The 20570-nt window shown below is 51.0% G+C and overlaps 1 protein-coding gene across 6 annotated transcripts in view; it reads left to right on the top strand.

Annotated features, from left to right (window-relative positions):
• Positions 1-20570, top strand: part of MEGF11 (multiple EGF like domains 11) — a 344857-nt gene that overhangs the window by 302873 nt on the left and 21414 nt on the right. For all 6 annotated transcript variants that reach the window (XR_012022801.1, XM_072809212.1, XM_072809210.1 and 3 more), the window contains 6 exons: positions 6461-6581; positions 7542-7705; positions 8759-8861; positions 14397-14543; positions 14909-15043; positions 20212-20340. Coding sequence is in view for 5 of the 6 variants with exons in the window: in XM_072809212.1 (XP_072665313.1) it covers positions 6461-6581; positions 7542-7705; positions 8759-8861; positions 14397-14543; positions 14909-15043; positions 20212-20340 (799 nt within the window). In the remaining variant the exon portion in view is untranslated. The remainder of the gene's footprint in view (positions 1-6460; positions 6582-7541; positions 7706-8758; positions 8862-14396; positions 14544-14908; positions 15044-20211; positions 20341-20570) is intronic.

The following is a 20570-nucleotide window of genomic DNA, read 5'->3' as shown; positions in this document are numbered from 1 at the left end:
GAGACCCAGGGCCTGTCACGGTGCCTGGCCTATAGTAGATGTTCAGCAAAGGTCTGTGGACTGAATGGATGGGATGTGTGAGGCCGCATCACCATGAGCCAGTGCTTCTGCCTCACTTACTGCCATGTATCCTGACCCCAGATGCAGGGCCTTGTCTTTAAAGAGAAGTATAGAACCATCTATACTTCTCCAACAAGAGGGCATGTGGGTCAGGATGGCTTCCCTGGCTGGCTGTCCAAGAGTCCTCTCTGCTAAGCTCCCATAGGGAGCATACCCACCACCCTGGCCTGGATCTGGAGAACCCAGCTCCACTCTGTTTACACTGCCTCCTACCCACATATTTAAGGAGACCCAGAGATGAACTTGCAACATTGCCTCCCTCTTTTGTGAGAGGGAGGGTCAACCGCTTTCCATCCTCCTCCTCCTCCCGCTCCAAAAAATACTCATTAACCTCTGGCCCATTGCAAGGAAAATGGATGATCCACACAAGAAGCCCAGCTGCTGATTAATTTTCCCAAACAGGGCCAAACTACAAAGCAGCATATTGCAGGGGAGAAAATTCAATAAACAGCATTTGAAACAAATTTAATAGAACATATAGCTCATTACCCACCGGGGTCTGGGCCTCTGCTGCCACGTTGTGCAAGAAGGCAGGTGGAAAGTGTAGGGGAGATTTGCATCTCTTTAGCAGGACCAGCTCCAGGGGTTCCATTCTGGCAGTAGCTCTTTCAAATCAAGTTCAAGATGTTAATAGCCAATGCTGCATCTATAATTAACAGGCCTTTGGGTGGGAGGAGGTGTTTACATCCATCCTCCATTCACAGAGTGGAGATGCTGAGCAGACCCGGCAGGCTTCCCCCGGTGGAAGCTGGAACCTCAAGGAGTTGCCCCGATGGGAGGGCTCCCTTCCTGGGGCTGTGGGGTATGGGCTGTGTGGAGGTGAGATGGAGAGATGGGGATGCATAAGAATGTAAGAACACTCAGGCATCAACTTCCAGGTGTTGAGAAAGGCTCAAAGCATCTGGGCCTCAGCAAGCAGCCCTTCCTCAAGGTCAGGGTCATGTCTTGTGGGCGCCGTGGGCGCCGGTGGTGAGTGTGCTGTCAGTATGAGCAGAGCAGCATAGGCTCTCTGAGAGTTTCACTCCATCTAGGCTGTTAGGATCCTGTGCCTGAAATGGGAGCCAAGAGATTCAAGGTCCAAGCCCCTCCCTGCCTGGCATTGAGTTGTATGGCCTTGGGCAGGTCGCTTCCCCTCTCTTGGCCTCAGTGTCCTTACCAAGGGATTCCCAAAGTCCTCCCAGCTCTGGTACAATGAGCTGTCCCCCCAGTGTTATGAATGGTATATGGTCAGGTTCAGGCTATGCATTAGCAGAGGAGGCAGCCACCTAGCTGGTGTGATTCTTGGAGCCCCAGGAGGACTCCACAGCCCTGGGCCACCATTCCTACCATCCCTCCCTCCTTTGGGTTAAGACCCCTACTGCAGGCGAGATGTTCAGAGAGTCAGAGCTGAAGGGCCCTTAGAGACAACCCAGCCAGTGGTTCCCAGCTAGACATTTTGCAAAGGCTGTAGCAGGTTGCCAGGAGAGGTTTTGAACATTTCACAGAGCCTATGGGCAACCTTCCATTGCCTGTGATGAAGCTAACTAAAGCACCAAGGTTTTTCTTTTGCTTTTAATTAGAATTAACTCTACATGATATCTCAGGTTAGCGTGCACTCACTAGAAGCTCTGATTGGTTGTAGGTGACATCATTGGAATTTCTAGGTCATGGTTGGGCGACAAGATGCTGCCACCAGAGTCACATGGCATGTGGTCACTGGCCAAATTGCACCTATTCAATACGTGAGTGGCCTTAGACATCAGCACACAGTGTCAGCAGTGTCTTTCAGATTCAGAGGGTTTTGTGAAGGGAGGATACTCCCAAGGGTCCATGGTGTCGAAAAGTTGGGGAGATGGATTGATTTTAATAACCACATATAATCAAAAAGGAAACTAAGGCCTGTATATTACCCAACACGAACACAAGTCCATCGGTGAGACATGTGCTGGATGGAGATCTTGGGGAACAGCCTCAGTACAGGGCCCTAGGGTGCTCCTTGCTGAGGGACTGAGGGTACCAAGCGCTAAGCTATGTGAGGCACGGGAGATGCCAAATGCAAACTCCCCAACTTCACTCTGATGTGAGTTCACAAGCCAGGCCTGTTGTCCTGTCCTTTTCCCCAGAGTGTGAAAAGACCAACAGATGTGAATTCAGGGCTGGTCTGGGCCAGAGCGGGGGGTGGGAAGCAGACAAGACCCGGTCCCACAGCCTGTCCCCTAGGGAGCACTGGCCTACGGGTCTCAGCTCATGGCCCTCTGGCTTACAGTCTCCTTTTCATGAAAGCTATGGGCTTGATCATCTCTACCTTTCTGTTCAGCTCAGAGGGTCTTATCTCCCTGAGTGGGTGCCCTGGGGGCCCACAGGCTAATTTTCCAGCTGGACTTCTCACCCTCAGCCTGGCCAGGCAGGGTTTGGGCCAGGGTGTGGCTTGGAACTTTAGACCAGGATCTGGCCTGGCTCTCCCTGTTCATGAGCGCCCCCAGAGCGGCCTAGAGTCAGTGTGATAGCATAGGACCCAGCCTAAGACCAGACAATATTCTGCTTCCTGTGTGTGATGGATGCCACCCAACGTAGCCCCACCAGGGCCCCTCACCCGTCTATTCAACACTGTGGAATCCCTGTAGTCTATGCCAGGGCCTGGGCTACAGATGCTGGGGCAACTCAGATAAGATCCCTGTTCTCCTGAATCTCTAGTCTACCTAGGGGAGCAGACAGCAAATCCATGGACAGATAAACACATCTGGAGGCCGGCGGGTGTGTGCCTGTGCGGACACAGCCTGGGAGCTGCCCGAGGGCAGAGACTGGGTCTCAGCATCCTGCGTGCCCCTGGAGCACACTACCAGGGCTGGCTCAGAGTTGGTCCCATGCAGCGAACAGTCATTGAATTGCCTGGCATGAGAGAGAAAGCATATGGGAAGTGCCCAGTCCTTCTGGTTGTCCACAGTAGAAGCAGTAGAAGCCAGCGTGTACATACAAACATCTCATTTCAATTAAACAACCTTTATTGAGGGCCCATTATGTACCAACAGGGTCTCAAGCCCTGAGAATCTAGACATGAATAAAATCAGATTCCTGCCTCCTTGAGCTCACCACCACCCCAGGGCAGAGGCAGGCGCGTGAGCCCACCAGGATCCCCAGGGTGCTCAGAGGGTAGGGTGGTGGCTGTGTGTGCACCCATCGCCACCAGGGCAGGCCTGGGGAGGGAATGCAGCAGGAGGGGAAGAGAAGGAAGGAGTCACAAACTTCTACCCAAATCCACACAGGCAGGTAAACAGATACCCCTAGACATACACACACACTCATAGGTGTATACACTGACTATCTAAGTGTGTGTAGACACAAAGACTGACTTCTGTAGACTCAGACTCCTCACAGGCCATCATGATTAAAGCCCAGATTGGAAAAAGAAAAAAAAAAAAAAGCCCAGATTGGGGGACGTGTACGGGGGAGAGAATGGCCTGTGTGTTGGGAGTTGATACCTGGGGCACCTTGGGAATCACTCCACCACCTTGGCCAGGGGGATGCCCGGAGGTGGGCAGAGCTGTTAGTCTAAATCCGAGAAGTTAGGCTGACTATTGGCTTGCTGTGAACGTCAATCAAGAGACAGCCAATCAACAATAGACCAGGCCTGCTGCTCACATCAGTGGCCAGATGTAGGGAGTGGGACAAAATGTTTAACTGCTAGTACTTGTGCTTCTTGAGGAGTTTGAAACAGGTAGGAGTCAGGACAGCGGGGTGGAGGAAGGGGAGTGCTCAGGATTTGCCCTACCAGGCTCATGGTCCTTCAGCAAACTCTGCACTTGAGAAACTGCTCTCTTCCCTAAGTGGACTTTTTGCTCTTAGGAGCTAACAAATCGAAAGTGGAGGAGCTCCTGGCACATGGTAGCCCCACAGGGAGCGGTCATTCTGTCCCCTAAGACCATGCCCCTGGTGTGTGGTGATGAAATTTCTGCCTGTTTCAACTGTGAGGAGGGGAACCAGAAGGTGGGAGCATGTGACCCAGGGGGCATGAAGCTAAGATCCCTGCCCTCCATGAGCACCAGCCGTCCTCTACTGCACAGGGCCTGGCATTGTTCATTGAGTGAGAGAGGGATCCCTCCTCCAGAACTGCCTTCTGCCAAAACCTTGGAGAGCTTCGTGTATTCTTTGCACAGAGATATTTCCTTGCAGTCGTAACAGCTTTTACAGCACTCTCTACCTTCCAGGCACTGTTCTGTCTACTTCAGATATAATTTAACAATCGTACGAGGTAGGGATGTCATTTTTCCCATTTCACAGATGCAGGAACTGAGTCCCAGAGTGGTTTAGTAAATTGTGCACGGTCACGCAGTGAGTAAGCGGTGGAAGCAGGATGGCACCAGAGTCCATTCTGTAACCACTGGGCCCTGCCATGCGTCTGAAGGAAGATCTGATTCTCACTCCTCCCTATCTTCTCCTTCATCCTCACTAGTGCACTAGGGGGCGCTGGATGAGGCCCTGAGTCTCCATTTCCTTCTCTGGGAATCAGAAAGTCCTCTCAGCCTGGCAACCTCAAGCTGTCAATATTCCTACTTGGGTTTTGCTGGGAGAAAATAGTACCTGGGTGCAGCCTTCGGGGGCAGGGGGCAGATATTTCAAGCTGGGCACTCTGCATCTTGCCCCCTGGAGTAGGGCCAGGACGAAGAGCCTTCTCGGAGCCCCGTCAGCAGGCCCACAACCAGGCTCACAGGCCCCTGGAGGCCCCCAGGGAGGACTGGGGCTGGGGCCGCTAATGAGGATACCGGGAGAGAAGCCCTTGTCCCTTAAAGTAAACTCATGCAGAGAAACTCATAAGCTGTGCCTGCAATTTGCACACTGGCCAAGGCCCTCAGAGCTTAAATATATTCCTAGGGGCTATTTATAGTCTTAGAAAAATTAGAGTTTTCTGGTAATGGGAGTACTGCAGACTCCAGGTGATGAGGGCCTGCCAGGGACCAGCAGAGACTAGAGTGGAACCATGAAGCCTTCTGGTGAAGGACTTCAATGTCTAGTGATGACATGCTCAGAGCAAACAACCCTATAATGGGCTCCTGAGTAGAGAAGGCATGTCCTGGGGGGCTCACGGAAGAAAGCCCAAGCCCCCTTACCTGGCATTCAAGGCTCTCAGCTCCCCTCTAAATAGCCCCCTCACCTCCCCCTGCATGGACTCCTCCCCCAGCTACCCTTAGAATATTCTCAGCTCTCATGCTCCTCTGCACTCTTGTCACACTCTTCCCACCTGGATTGCCTTTACCTCATTCTTCTCTGGGGAATTGAATGGTCCCACCCGTCAAGGCCTCCAAAGTCCCCATTGCCCTGTAATGTGCCCCCACTCTGTACCCTTCACTGGAAGGAATAGCCCACCTATGGAGGCCTGGGCTGAGGTACCTAACTTCTCTATACTATTGCTTTACCTATAAAATGGGTATAATGCTGAGGCGATCGTCTCTGGCGAGTCTTGTGAGGATTAATGTGATGATGCGTGCTCCTGACATTGAGAATGCGCTCAGTAAACATGGACTATGACTACCTAGATTTAACATCTCTGAGGTTCAAGTAGATGGGGATAGAGTATTATTACCTGCGTTATGGGGTTGTTAGAGAGTCAAATAATACTGAGAGGCAAGGGGTTACATTCTGTGCTGCCGTGCCCCATACAGACCCATAGATCAAGTTCTGAGGGGCTTTGCCCACCTGGAGCTGTAGTTTGGAAGCCCCTCCCCTGACTGGTGACAATTACTGCATTCGTTTCCTATCACCGCCATGACAAACTACACATTGAGTGGCTTAAGGCAACACAGATTTATTACCTTACAGTTCTGTAGGCCAGATCTGGGTCTCATAAAACTAAAGTCAAAGTCTGCAGGCTGTGTTCCTTTCTGGAGGATCCAGGGGAGAATCCACTTCCTGTTCATTCAGGGCATTGGTGGAATTCAGTTCCCAGGGTTGTAGGACCGAGGTCCCATGTTCTTGCTGGCTCTAAAATGAGGATTGATCCTATCGTTCAGAGGCCACTACATTCCTCGGCTGTGGTCCCCTTCCTCTGTCTTCAAGGTCAACACAGGCAGGTGGAGGACTTCTTATAGCCTATCTCTCCAACCGTCTTCAGTCATCTTCTACTTTTAAGGACTCATTGTGATTAGATTGGGTCCACCTGCGTAAACTAGAATACTCTCCGCATCTCAAGGTCCTTAGTCACATCTGCAGAGTCCCTTTTGCCATGTAAGGGAACATATTCACTGGTTCCAGGGATTAGAACGTGGATATCTTTTGTGGGGGCTGGAGGGGAGGGCATTACTCTGCCTTCCATAGCCCCCCAGCATGGGACAACCTCTGATCCAAAATTTACCTCCTCCTTTTCCAGGGAGAGGTCTGTGCGGTTCCATGTGCTGCAGGGACCTACGGCCCCAACTGCTCATCGGTCTGTACCTGTAACAATGGTGGCACCTGCTCCCCAGTGGATGGTTCTTGCACCTGCAAGGAAGGTGATGTGCCTTCTTCCCAATCCCATGCCCTCAGATGTGCACGCTTCCCTGGGTGGGCTGCCCGCTGAGCTGCCCGGGCTGTTCCTGCCTCATCTACCCCCATGCAGGGTCAGGGAGCTTATATGTCAGGTCCCAGCCAAGGAGACCTAGGCCGGGGACTTCAATAGCAGAGATATAATAGAGGGGATTAGTTATAATGGCATCAGAATCACTGGGGGGAAAGTGAGCAAACCAGAGATTAGCAGCTGAGGGAGGAGCTGCCACTGCTCCTGCCTAGGGTGGGAGGGACAAATGGAGGAAGTGGGGTTCCAGAGGGCCACCAGGTAGGAGCAGGGATGTGGATAGAGGGGATGCATGAGAGCAGCGAATACAGGGGAGACCCAGCCATTGCCACCACCACCATCAGGGGCCAGGCCCAAGGCAGACAAAGCAGAGGAGGGACCAGGCATCTCTTCTACTCCCCACCTCTGGTCTGTGAGCTAGGTCTCCCATTATGAAGCCCACCCGGGAGCCAGCTGAAGGGGAAGCCTGGGATATGCAGTTGCAGGGATCAGCCCCCCGTAACTCAGAGCCGGGGAAGCAGAGGAATGGATCTGAGAGCAAACAGGCCGATGACCAGCCTCAGAATGGAAAACCAGCCTGTCTTGCAAGCAAAGGGCCCTAAAATAAGCTGCCGGATTCTATCCTGGGCTGAGTTAGCCCTCCGCATCTCAGCTGGCTCCCCGTCCTAGGCGGGGTCATGCACCCACAGTGAGAGCAGTTGAGGGGAGGCAAGAGCCCTGGGGTCTGGCCCTAGGTCTCCTAACCGCTGTGCCGTGTTTCTGAGTAGGAGGTGGAATGTGTGTTCCAACCCAGTGATCAGAGAAGCAGTGGTTTAGGTGGCAGGTACCGAGCTGGGGGTAGGCAGAAAGCCGTGCCCGGCCCTGATGGAGAAGTGACAGAGCCTTTCCCTCCCCTCAGGGTGGCAAGGCCTGGACTGCACCCTACCGTGTCCCAGCGGGACATGGGGCCTGAATTGCAATGAGAGCTGCGCCTGTGCCAATGGGGCAGCCTGCAGCCCCACAGATGGCTCCTGCTCCTGCACCCCCGGCTGGCTCGGAGACACCTGCGAACTGCCCTGCCCCGTGAGTGCCCACGGCTGGGAAGGGCGGGCAGGCCCAGAACCCCCCTCACCCTTGCCCTGGGTTAATCTGTCTGCAGAGGCGTGCACAGAAGAGCACTGGCCCAGATGGTGGGACCCTTAGATCCAGGTCTCAGCCCAAGTTCTGACCTCTGTGGACACTGTCCAACTTTGGCCCTCAGCCCTTTCATCTATAGAATGGCAAATATCGGGCAGGTATAGTGCCTCCATGTCACTTCCCCTTGCTGCGCTTGGTTAACATTCTTAACTGACCCTGGCATGTTGACCTGAGCCCAGTGCAGCCTCAGAATCCTCAGCATGATGCTACAGGACAGCCCTACTGACCCCTCAGAGTTGCTGTTCCTCAATAATTTTATGATCAGGGTATGAGAGGACAAAACCAAGCACTATTCAGTGATAACCATCGAGACTTAATCGCTGGATCTTAGTCTAAGATACAGTTAAGTTCAACCAACATGTGATATTGTTGAATGAGGCCTGCAGTCCTGGGTTCAAATGTGGACTTTGCCACTTCCTAACTATGTAGATCTTGACCCGATTTCTCATCCTTAAATTGTGAATATAATGGAACCATCCCATAGATACGCCGTGGGGATTAAGAAATATGAGTAACAAAAGGTTCTCGATACCTAATGAGCACACAACAAATGTTGAGTGCCACTGTCTTGCCTAGAAATGAAGAATAAACCATTCTTTACCTGTGATCAATGTATTATGATTTGCAAAGTGCATTCTCACCTACAGTTTTAGCTGACAATCACTAACTACAGCCCTTCGAGCTTGACCACCGAGAAGTAGGGCAGGACCGTCACCACCTTCCTCCAAACCCCATACTCCTATTAACACAGCCAAAGAATTATTTGGAGTGGCCTTGTGGCCATGTTGAGCACAGTTATAAAAAGTGCTCCAGCTGTGCTCCGGCCACAGTCTCTCTGTATCCCCTCGGGACACTGGCTCAGGTTGTCATCAAAATCCAACAGAAGTGTGTGAACCTCTGGGTGTCTGGGTCTGATCATTTCTCTCCTTCCCTACACAGGATGGCACATTCGGGCTGAACTGCAGTGAGCGCTGTGACTGCAGCCATGCGGATGGCTGCGATCCGGTCACGGGCCACTGCTGCTGCCTGGCAGGCTGGACAGGTAACCACCCCCACCCCACCTGTGAAACCAGGTCCCTGGTGTTTTACTTCTCTTGACTGTTCTTTCTCTTTCACATATTCTTCTTGCTCCTTACATATGCACCTGTCCCTTCTCTCTTCTGGGCCTTTGTTCTCCATTTCATTTCAAGCAAACAAGTTATTGAACACCTGTTATGTGCAGGCTTTGTTCTAAAGGCTAGGAATATACCAGTAAGAAATCAGACAAAGGCTGACACACAGTGGGTGTAGGTGCTTAATCTGTGTTCACAAAGGATATGGTAGAGTCAGGGATGGGGACTTCCTGCTTAGCCCAGGTTCACACTCCTGGGCCCCTATATGTGTTCATCAGCATGCCTCCCAAACACAGGGAAAATCCATCCCACTGCCACCACTGTGGTCCTCTAAGCACCATCTCTCAGCTGGCCCTGCCTTGGCCTCCTACTTGGTCTCTGGGCCTCCTCCCCTCTTGCCCAGCTGTATCCATCCTGCATATGGTGGCCACAGTGAACTTCTCAAAACCCAGCTCTGTTCACAGGAGTCCTGCTCCAAGTGCCTCAGTGGCTTCCCATGACACTTGTTGAAAATCCACAATCCTTACAACGGCCCAGGGTCTATGTGACCTGGCTGCCACCCAACTCTGCCACCTTTTGCCCCTTCCCATCACTCACTGTACTGCAGCCAAATGTTTACTGAAGTAAATTTAAAGGAGGGAAAAGGAGCCACTATAAGGCCAACCACCTTCCTGACCTCAGGCATTTTGTACATGCATTCCCTCTGCATGGGTTGCTCTTTCCTTTTCTTTGCACCTGATAATGCCCTCTCTCCATTACAACGTAGCCAAGACTATGTAAGTCTTATTAATTCTCATAACATCCTACACTCTTCTTCTTGCCATACTTACCTCAATTGTTACTGAAGTCTCATTTGAGTATTTGTTTATTATCTGCCTCCCCAATTAGACCATCAGCTCTCTGGAGGCAGAGCCTTGCTCACCACTGTGTCTACCACCTGCCACCCGCTGAGAGACAGATGACATGGTGGTTAAGAACACAGATCTAGGGATCCCTGGGTGGCGCAGCGGTTTGGCGCCTGCCTCTGGCCCGGGGCGCGATCCTGGAGACCCGGGATCGAATCCCACGTCGGGCTCCCTACATGGAGCCTGCTTCTCCCTCTGCCTGTGTCTCTGCCTCTCTGTCTCTCTCTGTGTGACTGTCATGAATAAATAAATAAAATCTTTAAAAAAAAAAAAAAAAAAACACAGATCTAGGGGCACCTGGGAGGCTCAGTGATTGAGCATCTGCCTTTGGCTCAGGTCATGATCCCAGGGTCCTGGGATCAAGTCTCACATCAGGCTCCCTGCAGGGAGCCTGCTTCTCCCTCTGCCTATCTCTGCCTTTCTCTATGTGTCTCTTATGAGTAAATAAATAAAATCTTTTTAAGAGAGAGAGAGAGAGAGAGAACCCAGAGCTAGAACCAGGCTTCCTGGGTTTGTGACATTGGGCAAGCCCTTTAACCTCTCAGGGCCTGAATTCTCCATCCATAAAATGCAGATAATTGTAATCCTCACAACCACAGGGTCATTTTGAAGTTTAAATGAGTTAATACCTGTAAATGCTAACAGTGCATGGTGCTGTGCTCAAGAAATGTAGCCCATGAATACAGGAAGTGCTTAATAATGCTATGCTATGTGAATGCACCCAGTGGTGGATAGAGAAAGAGAGATACAGGCATTACTGGCAGTGTAGGTCTTGAAATAATCATTCACACCAGGTTGCTCAGCAGCCTCTGTTTTCCACAACCAGAAAGCGTCTGAGCAGCAGAAAGCCAGGGACATGGCTTCCTCTATAGCATCTCTGACTTGGCTCCCCTGACCTGCCCCATGGAACAGAGTGAGGCCCCACTCTAGTAGTCACTGGTGCCCCAGATCCCTAGCTGGAGCCAAGTGGAAATCCACTTTAATTTTTCATTGCTTTAATTTCAAGTGAGTCGATAAGATTTTAATGATATCTGGTGCTTAAAAATTCTGTCTTTGATGGACAACTTTTCAGCAAGGCCTCTGCTGTTCTAATATAAAGCTAATTTTCCCAAATATGGTCCTGAAGTCTTTTCAAAGGAGTGATTGATGTCCTGAGGTTTGTCATGGAAAAGGGGACCAAGGAGGGAAAAGGAGGCGACAGATACAGGCCTCGGACTCCCACTTGGTGAGCTCTCCCCACCTATCCCTGCCCCAAGAAGTCCACCCCTGACTTCCTAGCTCTTGGTGTATTGCTCATGCCTTAGCTCAACACCGGTTTTGCTCTGCCCTAAATTCTCCCCTCGCCCACATAAGCCTCAGACTTCAACAAGTGCCATCATGTCTAATTCACCTTGCCCTGTACATAGTACATAGGAAAACAGGGCATAGATAAGGCCTCTCTTTAGGTTGAGGGTTCCCTTCAACCCTGCAGAGGGTCGTAGGGAACAGCAGTGTGACCCATGTGCCTGGGTCAGGCCACAGAGAGAGCGTGAGACAGAGATGGGATCAGAGGTCCCTGTCAGGCAGCAGTCTAGTAAATGTTTATTGAAGTAAATTTAAAGAAGCTGGGCTATACTCATATATGGTTTTTCCCCTTAAAATGAAGGAACCTCCAAGGTGATCGACTCTAACCTCCTCAGACTACAGTTGAGGAAAGGAAGTTGTCCAAGGTCTCAGGGCATTAGTGTCATAGGATGGGGACGTGAGATCACATTGCAAGAAGGAGCCATCTATTCGTTCGATTAGCATTTATTGACCCAAGCAACCACCGAGTCCTTAGTTGGCAACTACTGTGTACCCAGCACTGTGTCAGGCCCAGCAGTAAATAGCAAAACTCAATAACAGCACTAGTCCCTGGACACCAACTAGTGTCCCTAGTGCTAGGCACTAGGGACGCAAAAATAATTAGGATGGCATCCTGTCCACTAGGAGCATCAAATCCATCCTGTCCAAAGGAGGGTCATGTCAATAAGCCATGCTCCCTGTCTTCAAATTGCTGGCAGGGGAGACAAGACTTATGCATGAAACATTCAAATAATAGGCAGGGACAAAGCTGTATGCCACTATCAACTAGCTGCTCGAATCCCTGAGCAGCCATCCAGAAAGGCTTCCTGGAGAAGGAGGATCCTAACCAGACCTTGAAGGATGTGGGCTGCTGAGTTGTTGGCCTTGTGACATGAACTTGAGGTCACAATACATAGATTCTTAGCCTAGCTTTACCCATCAATGTAGATGTGTAGGGGGTCCTGAAAAATAAAGCAGGGAGATTCTATAAGACAGGGAAGGACCTCTGAGGGGGATTACTATCCCTATTCACCTACTGGGAAAACAGGGCGTAGATAAGGCCTCTCTTCAGAAGTTGTAGTTGGGTGACCCTCCCACCAGGCCAAGGGGCAGCTTCTTTGACCACTCCAGTAGAACTGGAGCACTCTACGCAGGCAGAAACCCTGGACCCCTCTCCCCACTCAAGTCCCAGTGTCTTAAGTTCTGGGAAGTCCTTAGGACATGTAAAAACCTCCAACAGGGGTCCCTGCTCCCACAGAACCTGGCCTAGAATATAATAATTGCCAGATCCTAAGAACCATGAGCCCCTGCTGTCACCTGCAATCTGCATAATCATCTTGCAGCCATGGTTCTCAGTCCCTAAGAAAGAGGACCCCTTTTTGGCATGAAAATATTTTGAGGTTCCCATACAGGACAGCAGCTGTACTTTTAATATCTGTCAATTGGGAGAACACACAATAGCAACAAGCTGCCATGAATTCAAGGGGGCTTTTGCATGCGTTGTGTTTTATTAATCACAGCGGTATCTGCAGAGGGTTGTAGGGGACAGCAGTGTGACCCATGTGCTTAGGTCAGCCCACAGAGAGAGCATGAGACACAGATGGGATCAGAGGTCCCTGTCAGGCAGCAGAGTCTGCCCTAGTCCAGTGTGCCTCCGGGGGACAGCAGAGTCCCTCGGCCTGCAGTCTGATCCTGGCTTTCCAACAGAAGTATTCCTTGGAGCAGGTCACAGCTTCTGTGTCTCTAGAGAAGGGGAAAGTTGAAGCTTTGAACAGCTTCGTGGTTCTGGCTTCCCCAGGCTCTCCTCTGCTCAATTCAGGGGATTTGTGCAGGGTTAGCCCCTGGAGCATCTGAAACTGCCCCGGGAGATACCTCCACTGGGGGGCGAGGCCTGCAGGCCAGATTCCCTCCCTCCACAAAGAGGCCTCATTTCCCCCGAGAGTGGCATCTGAAGCCCCGGCCCAGCTGCTGAATTGAGATGTCACAGGGAGGGAGCCCGGGGAGGGGATGTGGGCGCCAGACTAGACAAGCACTAGAGGATGACCAGAGCCTGTTGCAGCCCCTCCCTCGCCGCTCTCTCTGGCTGCTCAGCCCCCCTTCCCTTTCCCACGGGCTCAGGTGGGCTCGTACAGCTCCAACCTGCCTCCAAATTGGTCCCACTGCTCTCCCGCTGCTGCTGGGGCTGGCTCTCTTCACTGGGCCCAAGCGTCTTCTTCCATCTTTCTCTTTCCTGTCCCGATAACAAGGCAGACATGATTTTTAAACTAATTCTGCTCTTCTCGAGCCTCTGATGTTCACCTTCCAAAGCCAAGCCAGTTTCCTGTGTCCGCTCACCTAATGCATGTCAGATTGGAAGTATTTCTGCCCAAGAGGAAACCCCACCCCAGAGCCTCAGGCCTTTTGAAATTCCTTCTTAGCCTTTGGGCTGTAATCACCTCAGTACATTTCTCCTCTATCTCAGCTCAAAAAGCCTATTTAATCCTTCTTCCTCTTTCTTAATAGAGTACATGGCAGTGCAGAGAAAACATCAGAGGGCATCACATATGGTGACAGTAAAATGTCATTTTGCAAAGTGTCGGTTTCTATCTTATCCATGTGTGCACATATGACCTAAAATCCACGTGGCACCGAGGGGCTGTGGTCAAAAGAATCTGAGAAGACGCCACCCATTATCTGAGCCTGCACCCTGGGGCTGGGTGGCTGGAACCTATAGGACCAGTGGCTCCAGGGCTAACATGAGTGGGTGTGTAGGTCACTCCCAGCTGCCTCAGCCCTGCCCCATAACAGCGTTCACTTGCCCCATAGTTGGTTTCTCTCAAGCTTAACTTTGGATACCAGCTAAGATGTCAAAAGTGAAGGTGGCCCTTCATGACCTGGTCCCTTCTCTTGGTCCTACAATCTCAACTCTTGCCATACCTCATTTTGTACTTTGTGGTTCAGTTACACTATGCTATGTTTTCTTTTAAGGCATGATTCTCCTTCTTGCCTCCCATTTTTTGCACACAGAGTTTCCTTTATCTGGTAAATTCCTTCTTGGCCCTTAAGACTCACTTCAGGCATCACCTCTTCCTGGAAGCCCTCCCTGACCAGCCAAGCCCGGACTAGAGTTTTCCTCTACATTCCCAGATGCACCGGGCTCACCTCCACTCCTTTATTCTGCACAGTGCCCCTTCCCATCATCCTTCCTTCTGCCTTCACTCCTCTTACCACTAACCCAAGTCTGCCTCTGGCCCACAGGCATCCGCTGTGACAGCATGTGTCCGCCTGGTCGCTGGGGTCCCAACTGCTCTGTCTCCTGCAGCTGCGAGAACGGTGGCTCCTGCTCCCCAGAGGATGGGAGCTGCGAGTGTGCCCCTGGCTTCCGAGGACCCTTATGCCAGAGAAGTAAGGCTGAGCCCCCACCCCACAGATGGCTCACCCTCCCCACCCCTTCCCTGTTGGAAGTAGACCTGGCCTGAGAGGGGCTGGGCTCACAGAGTCAGCCCCCATCCAGTTCCTCCCTCCTAGTCCCCTCTCTTCCTGTGCTGGCTTTTCTGTCCCAAAGTTCAGGGCCCAGCCAGGGTCCTCAGTGGAAACAGGACTAGACCACACTCCTCTCTGCAGAGGACAGGCCCTCAGAGGTGCAGGGTAGAGACAGTTCTCCCTATACCCTTAAGGAGCCTCCCTTCATCCCTGTGTGGGACAGGACAAGTAGCTAAGCTGACTGGGGCCCCTGAGGCTGCTGACCACTGTCTCCACTTCATCCCCAGTCTGCCCCCCTGGGTTCTATGGCCATGGCTGCGCCCAGCCCTGTCCACTCTGCGTGCACAGCAGCGGGCCCTGCCATCACATCAGCGGCATCTGTGAGTGCCTCCCTGGATTCTCCGGAGCCCTCTGCAACCAAGGTAGTGTCTCCAAGGGCAGTGTGGGCCACGGAGGTGAGACATCCTGGGAGGGAAGTAGCTGGAAGGAGGGGCTTGGGGATTTTCATCATACTCTGTGGAGGCAGCTCCCTGCCCATCACGGCTTCAGGGCTTGGACCTACCTTTCTGCGAATTAGTTACCAGCAGGCATGAGACAAAGGTATGCAGTTAAAGGAATAGGCTCAGAGAGGTTAAATGACTTCTCCATGGTCTCACAGCTAGAAAGTGGCAGAGCTGAGAAATTCTTACTCCAAAGCTGATGAAAAGTGAAATTCGTGTAACTGACTTCTGCATAAGAAGTGTCCCCAAATGGCTTATGCTGAGTGCCAAGTGGTAAAGGCAGAGGATGATGTGGGAACTCAGAGGAGACAGTTCTGGCATGGGCTGGAAATGGCAACCTCCCAGCTCTTTCCCCCCCACCCCCCACACTCGGGCCAACCTCACTGATCCCTCTCGGCACACTTTCCTGTCTCAGCCGCAGAATCCTTTGAAACTCCACCTCCAGCCAACCTCCACCACTCAACAGGACTCAATAAGGGAGATAAAGCTTACTTGCATCGGTGTGCTGCTAAACTGGCTCTCTGTGGAGGAAAAGCCTTGCTTTGTAACATTTGCCAGCAAGTTCCATGATCTAAGTATCTCCATCACGGCTGACTCCGTGGCACCAGGGGTTTACCATGGGTCACAGAATTCCTGAATATTTAACAACCAGTGTGAAGGTAGAAGCTGGCCCCAGCACACACCGCTGCTTATTGTCATCCCTGGCTCAGTTTGGCCAAAGTGGCGTTGATTTGCGGGATGGTTCTGTGCTATGCGGGCCTTCAGCTAGGCCTCAGCCTAAGAGGCAGAGAAGGAAGAAAGGCGGAGAGTAAGCAGCACGGGTGTGGACATCCAACTGTCCAGCAGTGGGGAGCGGCTGTGGGATGCAGGGGCTGGGTGGGGATGGCAGAGGGGACTGAGAACGTAGCCTGGGGCCTTTGGGACAGTTTTGAACACAGGGTTACAGAATTTGCACTCTGTCCTGTAAGGAGCAAAGAGATCTCAGACTAAGGTAAACTTAGAGCTTAAAGCAACTTGAAGGTCATCTGTGCAAGAATCTCATCTGATCTGTGTTTAAATGCTTCCACTGAGAGCTCACTACCTCCCGGGGGAGCAGATCCTTTTGATGAATAATCACCACTGAGCTGGGCTGGCTTTGTAAGTGTATGGGCTGTTAATATGGATGAGTGGAAAGTTCACTCCGTGATGCTTTGAGGTCATGAGAAGTTTGGGCTCCAGGGAAGTATATGTGACAGTTTCATTTGCTTGCAGCCCTCCTAGGACAGTTTAATCATAACCTGACACGTCGAGGTTTACTTATTAAACATCGGAGAGCCAGCCGTCAATACAGATAGGCTGGGTCTAAATTAGGATCTAAGCAGCCCGAGGAGTAACTCTCAGATCCTGCGATGTCTGATTTATCGCCCGCTGGCCTAATGAGTATTTTCCACATATAGATCTAATAGAGTTTGCTATTAATGGCAACTGCCCTGGTTAAGTCTCAAGCCTTATAAAAAATGGAACTGACACTTTCTAATGACTGGCTTTCCAGCGAGTTACAAATTACAGACACTGCTTATGCAGAATCATTAAACATAGATTAAATATAACCAGATGTTTTCTTTTCACCAGCCCCCTTCTCCACCGCCCCTCTTTTTGCCTCACTCTTGATTCAGCTAAGAAGTCGACCAATTAATGTATTAGACTGATCGCATTAGCAGCTCTGTAGGTGAATTTGTCAGTCTTGTGTGGGTGAGAAAGACTTCAAAGATGAGACTATCTTGTTAGAACAGCTCAGAGCTGGTTTGGGGACTATGGGGAGGTGGAGCAGTCCACTCCACACTGCCCATGCAGGGCCAGGACTGGGGAATGGGCTCCCCAAATCAAGCACTTCCCAAAGGCTGGGAGGAGGTGGAGTGGCAACCTGCTGTTCTGGAAGCTGAAGCTGGAACCTGAGCTGCAGGTGGCAAGGTGTATGTCATCTGCCCCAGAAGGAGCTGAGGTTATTGCCAGGGTTAAAACAGGGCCCCACATCAGCCATCCCACTCCCCACAGCTGTTAACCACGGCCTGAGACCAGTGGGAGGGGTGAGGCTCCATTTCAAAGACAAAGCAACAGGGGCACCTGGGTGGCTCAGGGCATGATCCCAGGATCCTGGAATCGAGTCCTGCATCGGGCTTCCCACGGGAAGCCTGCTTCTCCCTCTGCCTATGTTTCTGCCTCTGTGTGTCTCTCATGAATAAATAAAATCTTAAAAAAAAAAAAAAAAAAGATGAGGAAACAGGATTGAGAAGGGGTCATAGGGTCTGCTCAAAGGTGCTTGGCTAGTAAGTGGCAGATCTTCCCAGCTGTGTGACCTTGGGCAAGTTAGTAACCTCAGTTTCCTTATCTGTGAAGTAGAGTTAATAATAGAGTAATAATTAGAATATCTAACATTGACAGTATTACAGAAGATTGACTAATATTTGTGAAGCACCTTGAACAGTGTCTGGAGCATGTAAGTGCCATAGAAGTATCTGTTGAATACGTGAATAATATTAAGACCCGAACCCAAAGCTTTAAATTGGAGCTTTAGATCCTGCCTTAATTATTTGTCCCAATCACTGATCATGTCCAGGAAGGGCACAGGGCGGACATAGAGCCCAGGCTCCAGCTGCCCACAATCTGGTTGGGGAAGGGCTGGCAATGGGAAGCAGTGTGGCATTAAAAGAGGGTATGAGCCCAAGGGCTAAGAGAACTAGGTCCTGGGTAAGTTGTTTCTCTTCAAGAATCAACACTTTCCCGTGATCCTCCATGTATGTAGCTCAGCTGACTGAGGGCCTCGGGAATTCAAGGAATTCCTTTCCCATGACAGGAATGCAAGGAAGCCTTCTTTGAGGAGGTAGGACTGGCTAGAAGTGGGCTTTGAGGAGAGAAGGTTGAACTAAGAAGAGCTCGAAGAGATAGGAGTCACTGATCCCAGTAGAACCTACTGGAAGGCCACTGCACCTAGGGCCTGTTTTGGATTATTTTGGCCATTTTGGATTATTTCCTGAGTGTCAGGCACTGTGCTGGGCACTCAGACATGGCAAAGGACATGAGAGCCAAATTCCCTGCCCTCACAAAGCCTGTAGTCTAGAGGGGGAAATTCAGGGCTCAGTCTTCACCAAGAGAACTCGGGAGTTGAAGGGCAGCCAGTTTACTACCACAGGTTCAGCCACCTTGCCTGGTTTTTCCAGGCATCATGGAAGACAAAGACATGGGTAGAACTCAGGCCTGGCCTGAAATCAGCTCACAGGTCCCAGTAACAGAAGACTAGGGAAGAACAGAGAGTCTGGAAGTTCAAATAGGGACATAACTCCCAGAACAGAGATGATGGGCAAATCAGGATTAAGTTCAGTTATGAGTGACATAAAAATCCCAAATAACTGGCTTAAAATGACAAACATTAGCTCCCTCAGAAAGAAGAAAGAAAGAAGAAAGAAAGAAAGAAAGAAAGAAAGAAAGAAAGAAAGAAAAGAAAGAAAGAAAGAGGAAAGAGAAAGAAGAAAGAAATTGAACAAGAAAAAAAAAAAAAAAGAAATTGAACAAGAAAGAAATGATCCAGAAGCAGACCATTGGAGAATGGTAGGGGAGCTTACAAAGAGATCAGGGACCAGTCTCCTCCTGTCTTGTAACTCAGCCGTCCTTGGCAGATGACCTCCAACTCTGAGGGAAGGTAGTTGCTTAAACTCCAGCCACCTTATCCATAGTTGTTAATCCATAATCCATATTATCCTTCAACAAGGACGAGGAATGGACAATAAAGACATGCATTTCCACTTACCAGATTGTAGTCACATGGCCATACCCAGCTGTGCAGGAGCCTAGGAAATGAAGTCTTTATTGCGGGTGGCCATAAGCCCAGCTAAAACTCCAGATTTTACTTCTAAGGAAGAACAGACTGGATTATTGAAGGACTAGCAGCCTACTGCCAAGGGATCATGGGGAAGCTAGCATTTAAAATGAGTGTTAGGGGCGCCTGGGGTGGCTCAGGTGGTTAAGCATCTGATTGTTGATCTCAGCTCAGGTCTTGATCTCAGAGTTGTGAGTTCAAGCCCTGCCTTACCACAGGGTAAGATTTCCACAGCTGGACAGGAGGGTCAGGGAAGTTCTGGAAGGGAACAGCTGGAGCGAATACATGGGGTGTTATAAGGAAGTGGTGTGTGGGCCAGTGGCTTATGTGTCTGGGAGAGAGGGGTAGTCACCAGGTGAAGGAGCTTAAGTGTTGATGTTTAGGATCCAGATTTTATTCTGGGGCAGTGGGGAGCCACAGAGGATGTTTAAGCAGGGCACAGAAGTGTCCTGAAGAGAGCGATGCTTTAGAGAGCTCAAGTTGTAGGAAGCAGGTAAAGGATGACCTGCAGGGGAAATGAGAGGTAGGTGCTCTATTAGCACTCAGCCCTAGTTCTCTAGGAACTTGCAGCCTGGTTGAGGAAACCAGCCCTTCCTTTAGGGACCAAGGAGTGACTCCTTCAGGACAGGTGAGAACCACAACCCTACAAGTGACTCAAAGTGGGAATACCACAGGAGCTCAGCGTGAGTCCAGGAAGGCTGTCCTGAAGCTGAGCCAAGCCTTGAGGAACAGTTGGGATTTGGAAAGACAGAAGAAACAGGGGGGCAGAGAGTCCTCCAGCAGTCTGCACGCCGACCTCACCCTGCACTCAACCTTCTCCTTCCAGCTACAAATGTCATCCACCCTCATGCCTATGGGATCAGTGATGCTGGCAAGAATGTGGTAATGGAAAGCAAAAGGCTGTGGAGCAGTGTGGGGAGCACTGGACTGAGGGTGGAAGCGGGATTCCCAGGCTCACGGCTTCCATCTGTGAGGCCCAATTCTAAAGACTTGACCCCTCTGGGCCTCAGTCTGTGCCTTCAAAGGGGATCATTGAGCCTCCAGAAAAATGCAGCTGTGGGCACAAGAGGGGAACTCATTTATGTACAATTGGAGAAGGGTGATGGGGCTGTGGAGGTGGGCAGTTCCCATCCAGATCTGTGAGCCCAGGGCCGGTATAGCTGTGGCCTGGGAACTTCTAGGGGTGCAGCAGCTATGTGTGGTGGTCTGGGGAGTACAGGCTGTCCTGTGCCCACAGTGTGTGCTGGAGGACACTTTGGGCAGGACTGTGCCCAGCTCTGCTCCTGTGCCAACAACGGGACCTGCAGCCCCATCGATGGCTCCTGCCAGTGCTTCCCTGGATGGATTGGCAAGGACTGCTCACAGGGTAAGCAGCTGCCCAAGGAATGCCCCCCACCAGGAGTCAGGCCCCCAAACACACCCTCCTCCTTGCCCAGAACCTCTTCATCCCCTGGTGCCTCCACCTGCCAGGACTGAAATGGAATGTCCACCCGCGTCCCATTTAGAGTCCCACAGCTAACATGATGAGTTATTAGGATTGATCGTTGGCATCATTAACTGTTAGTATTAAACGTATTGACATTGTTTGGAATACTG

The sequence above is a fragment of the Canis lupus genome, chromosome 32, assembly GCF_048164855.1.
Source record: "Canis lupus baileyi chromosome 32, mCanLup2.hap1, whole genome shotgun sequence".
Lineage (NCBI taxonomy): Eukaryota > Metazoa > Chordata > Mammalia > Carnivora > Canidae > Canis > Canis lupus.
Note: the sequence above shows the minus strand (reverse complement) of the source record. Positions and strands in the feature narration are given on the sequence as shown.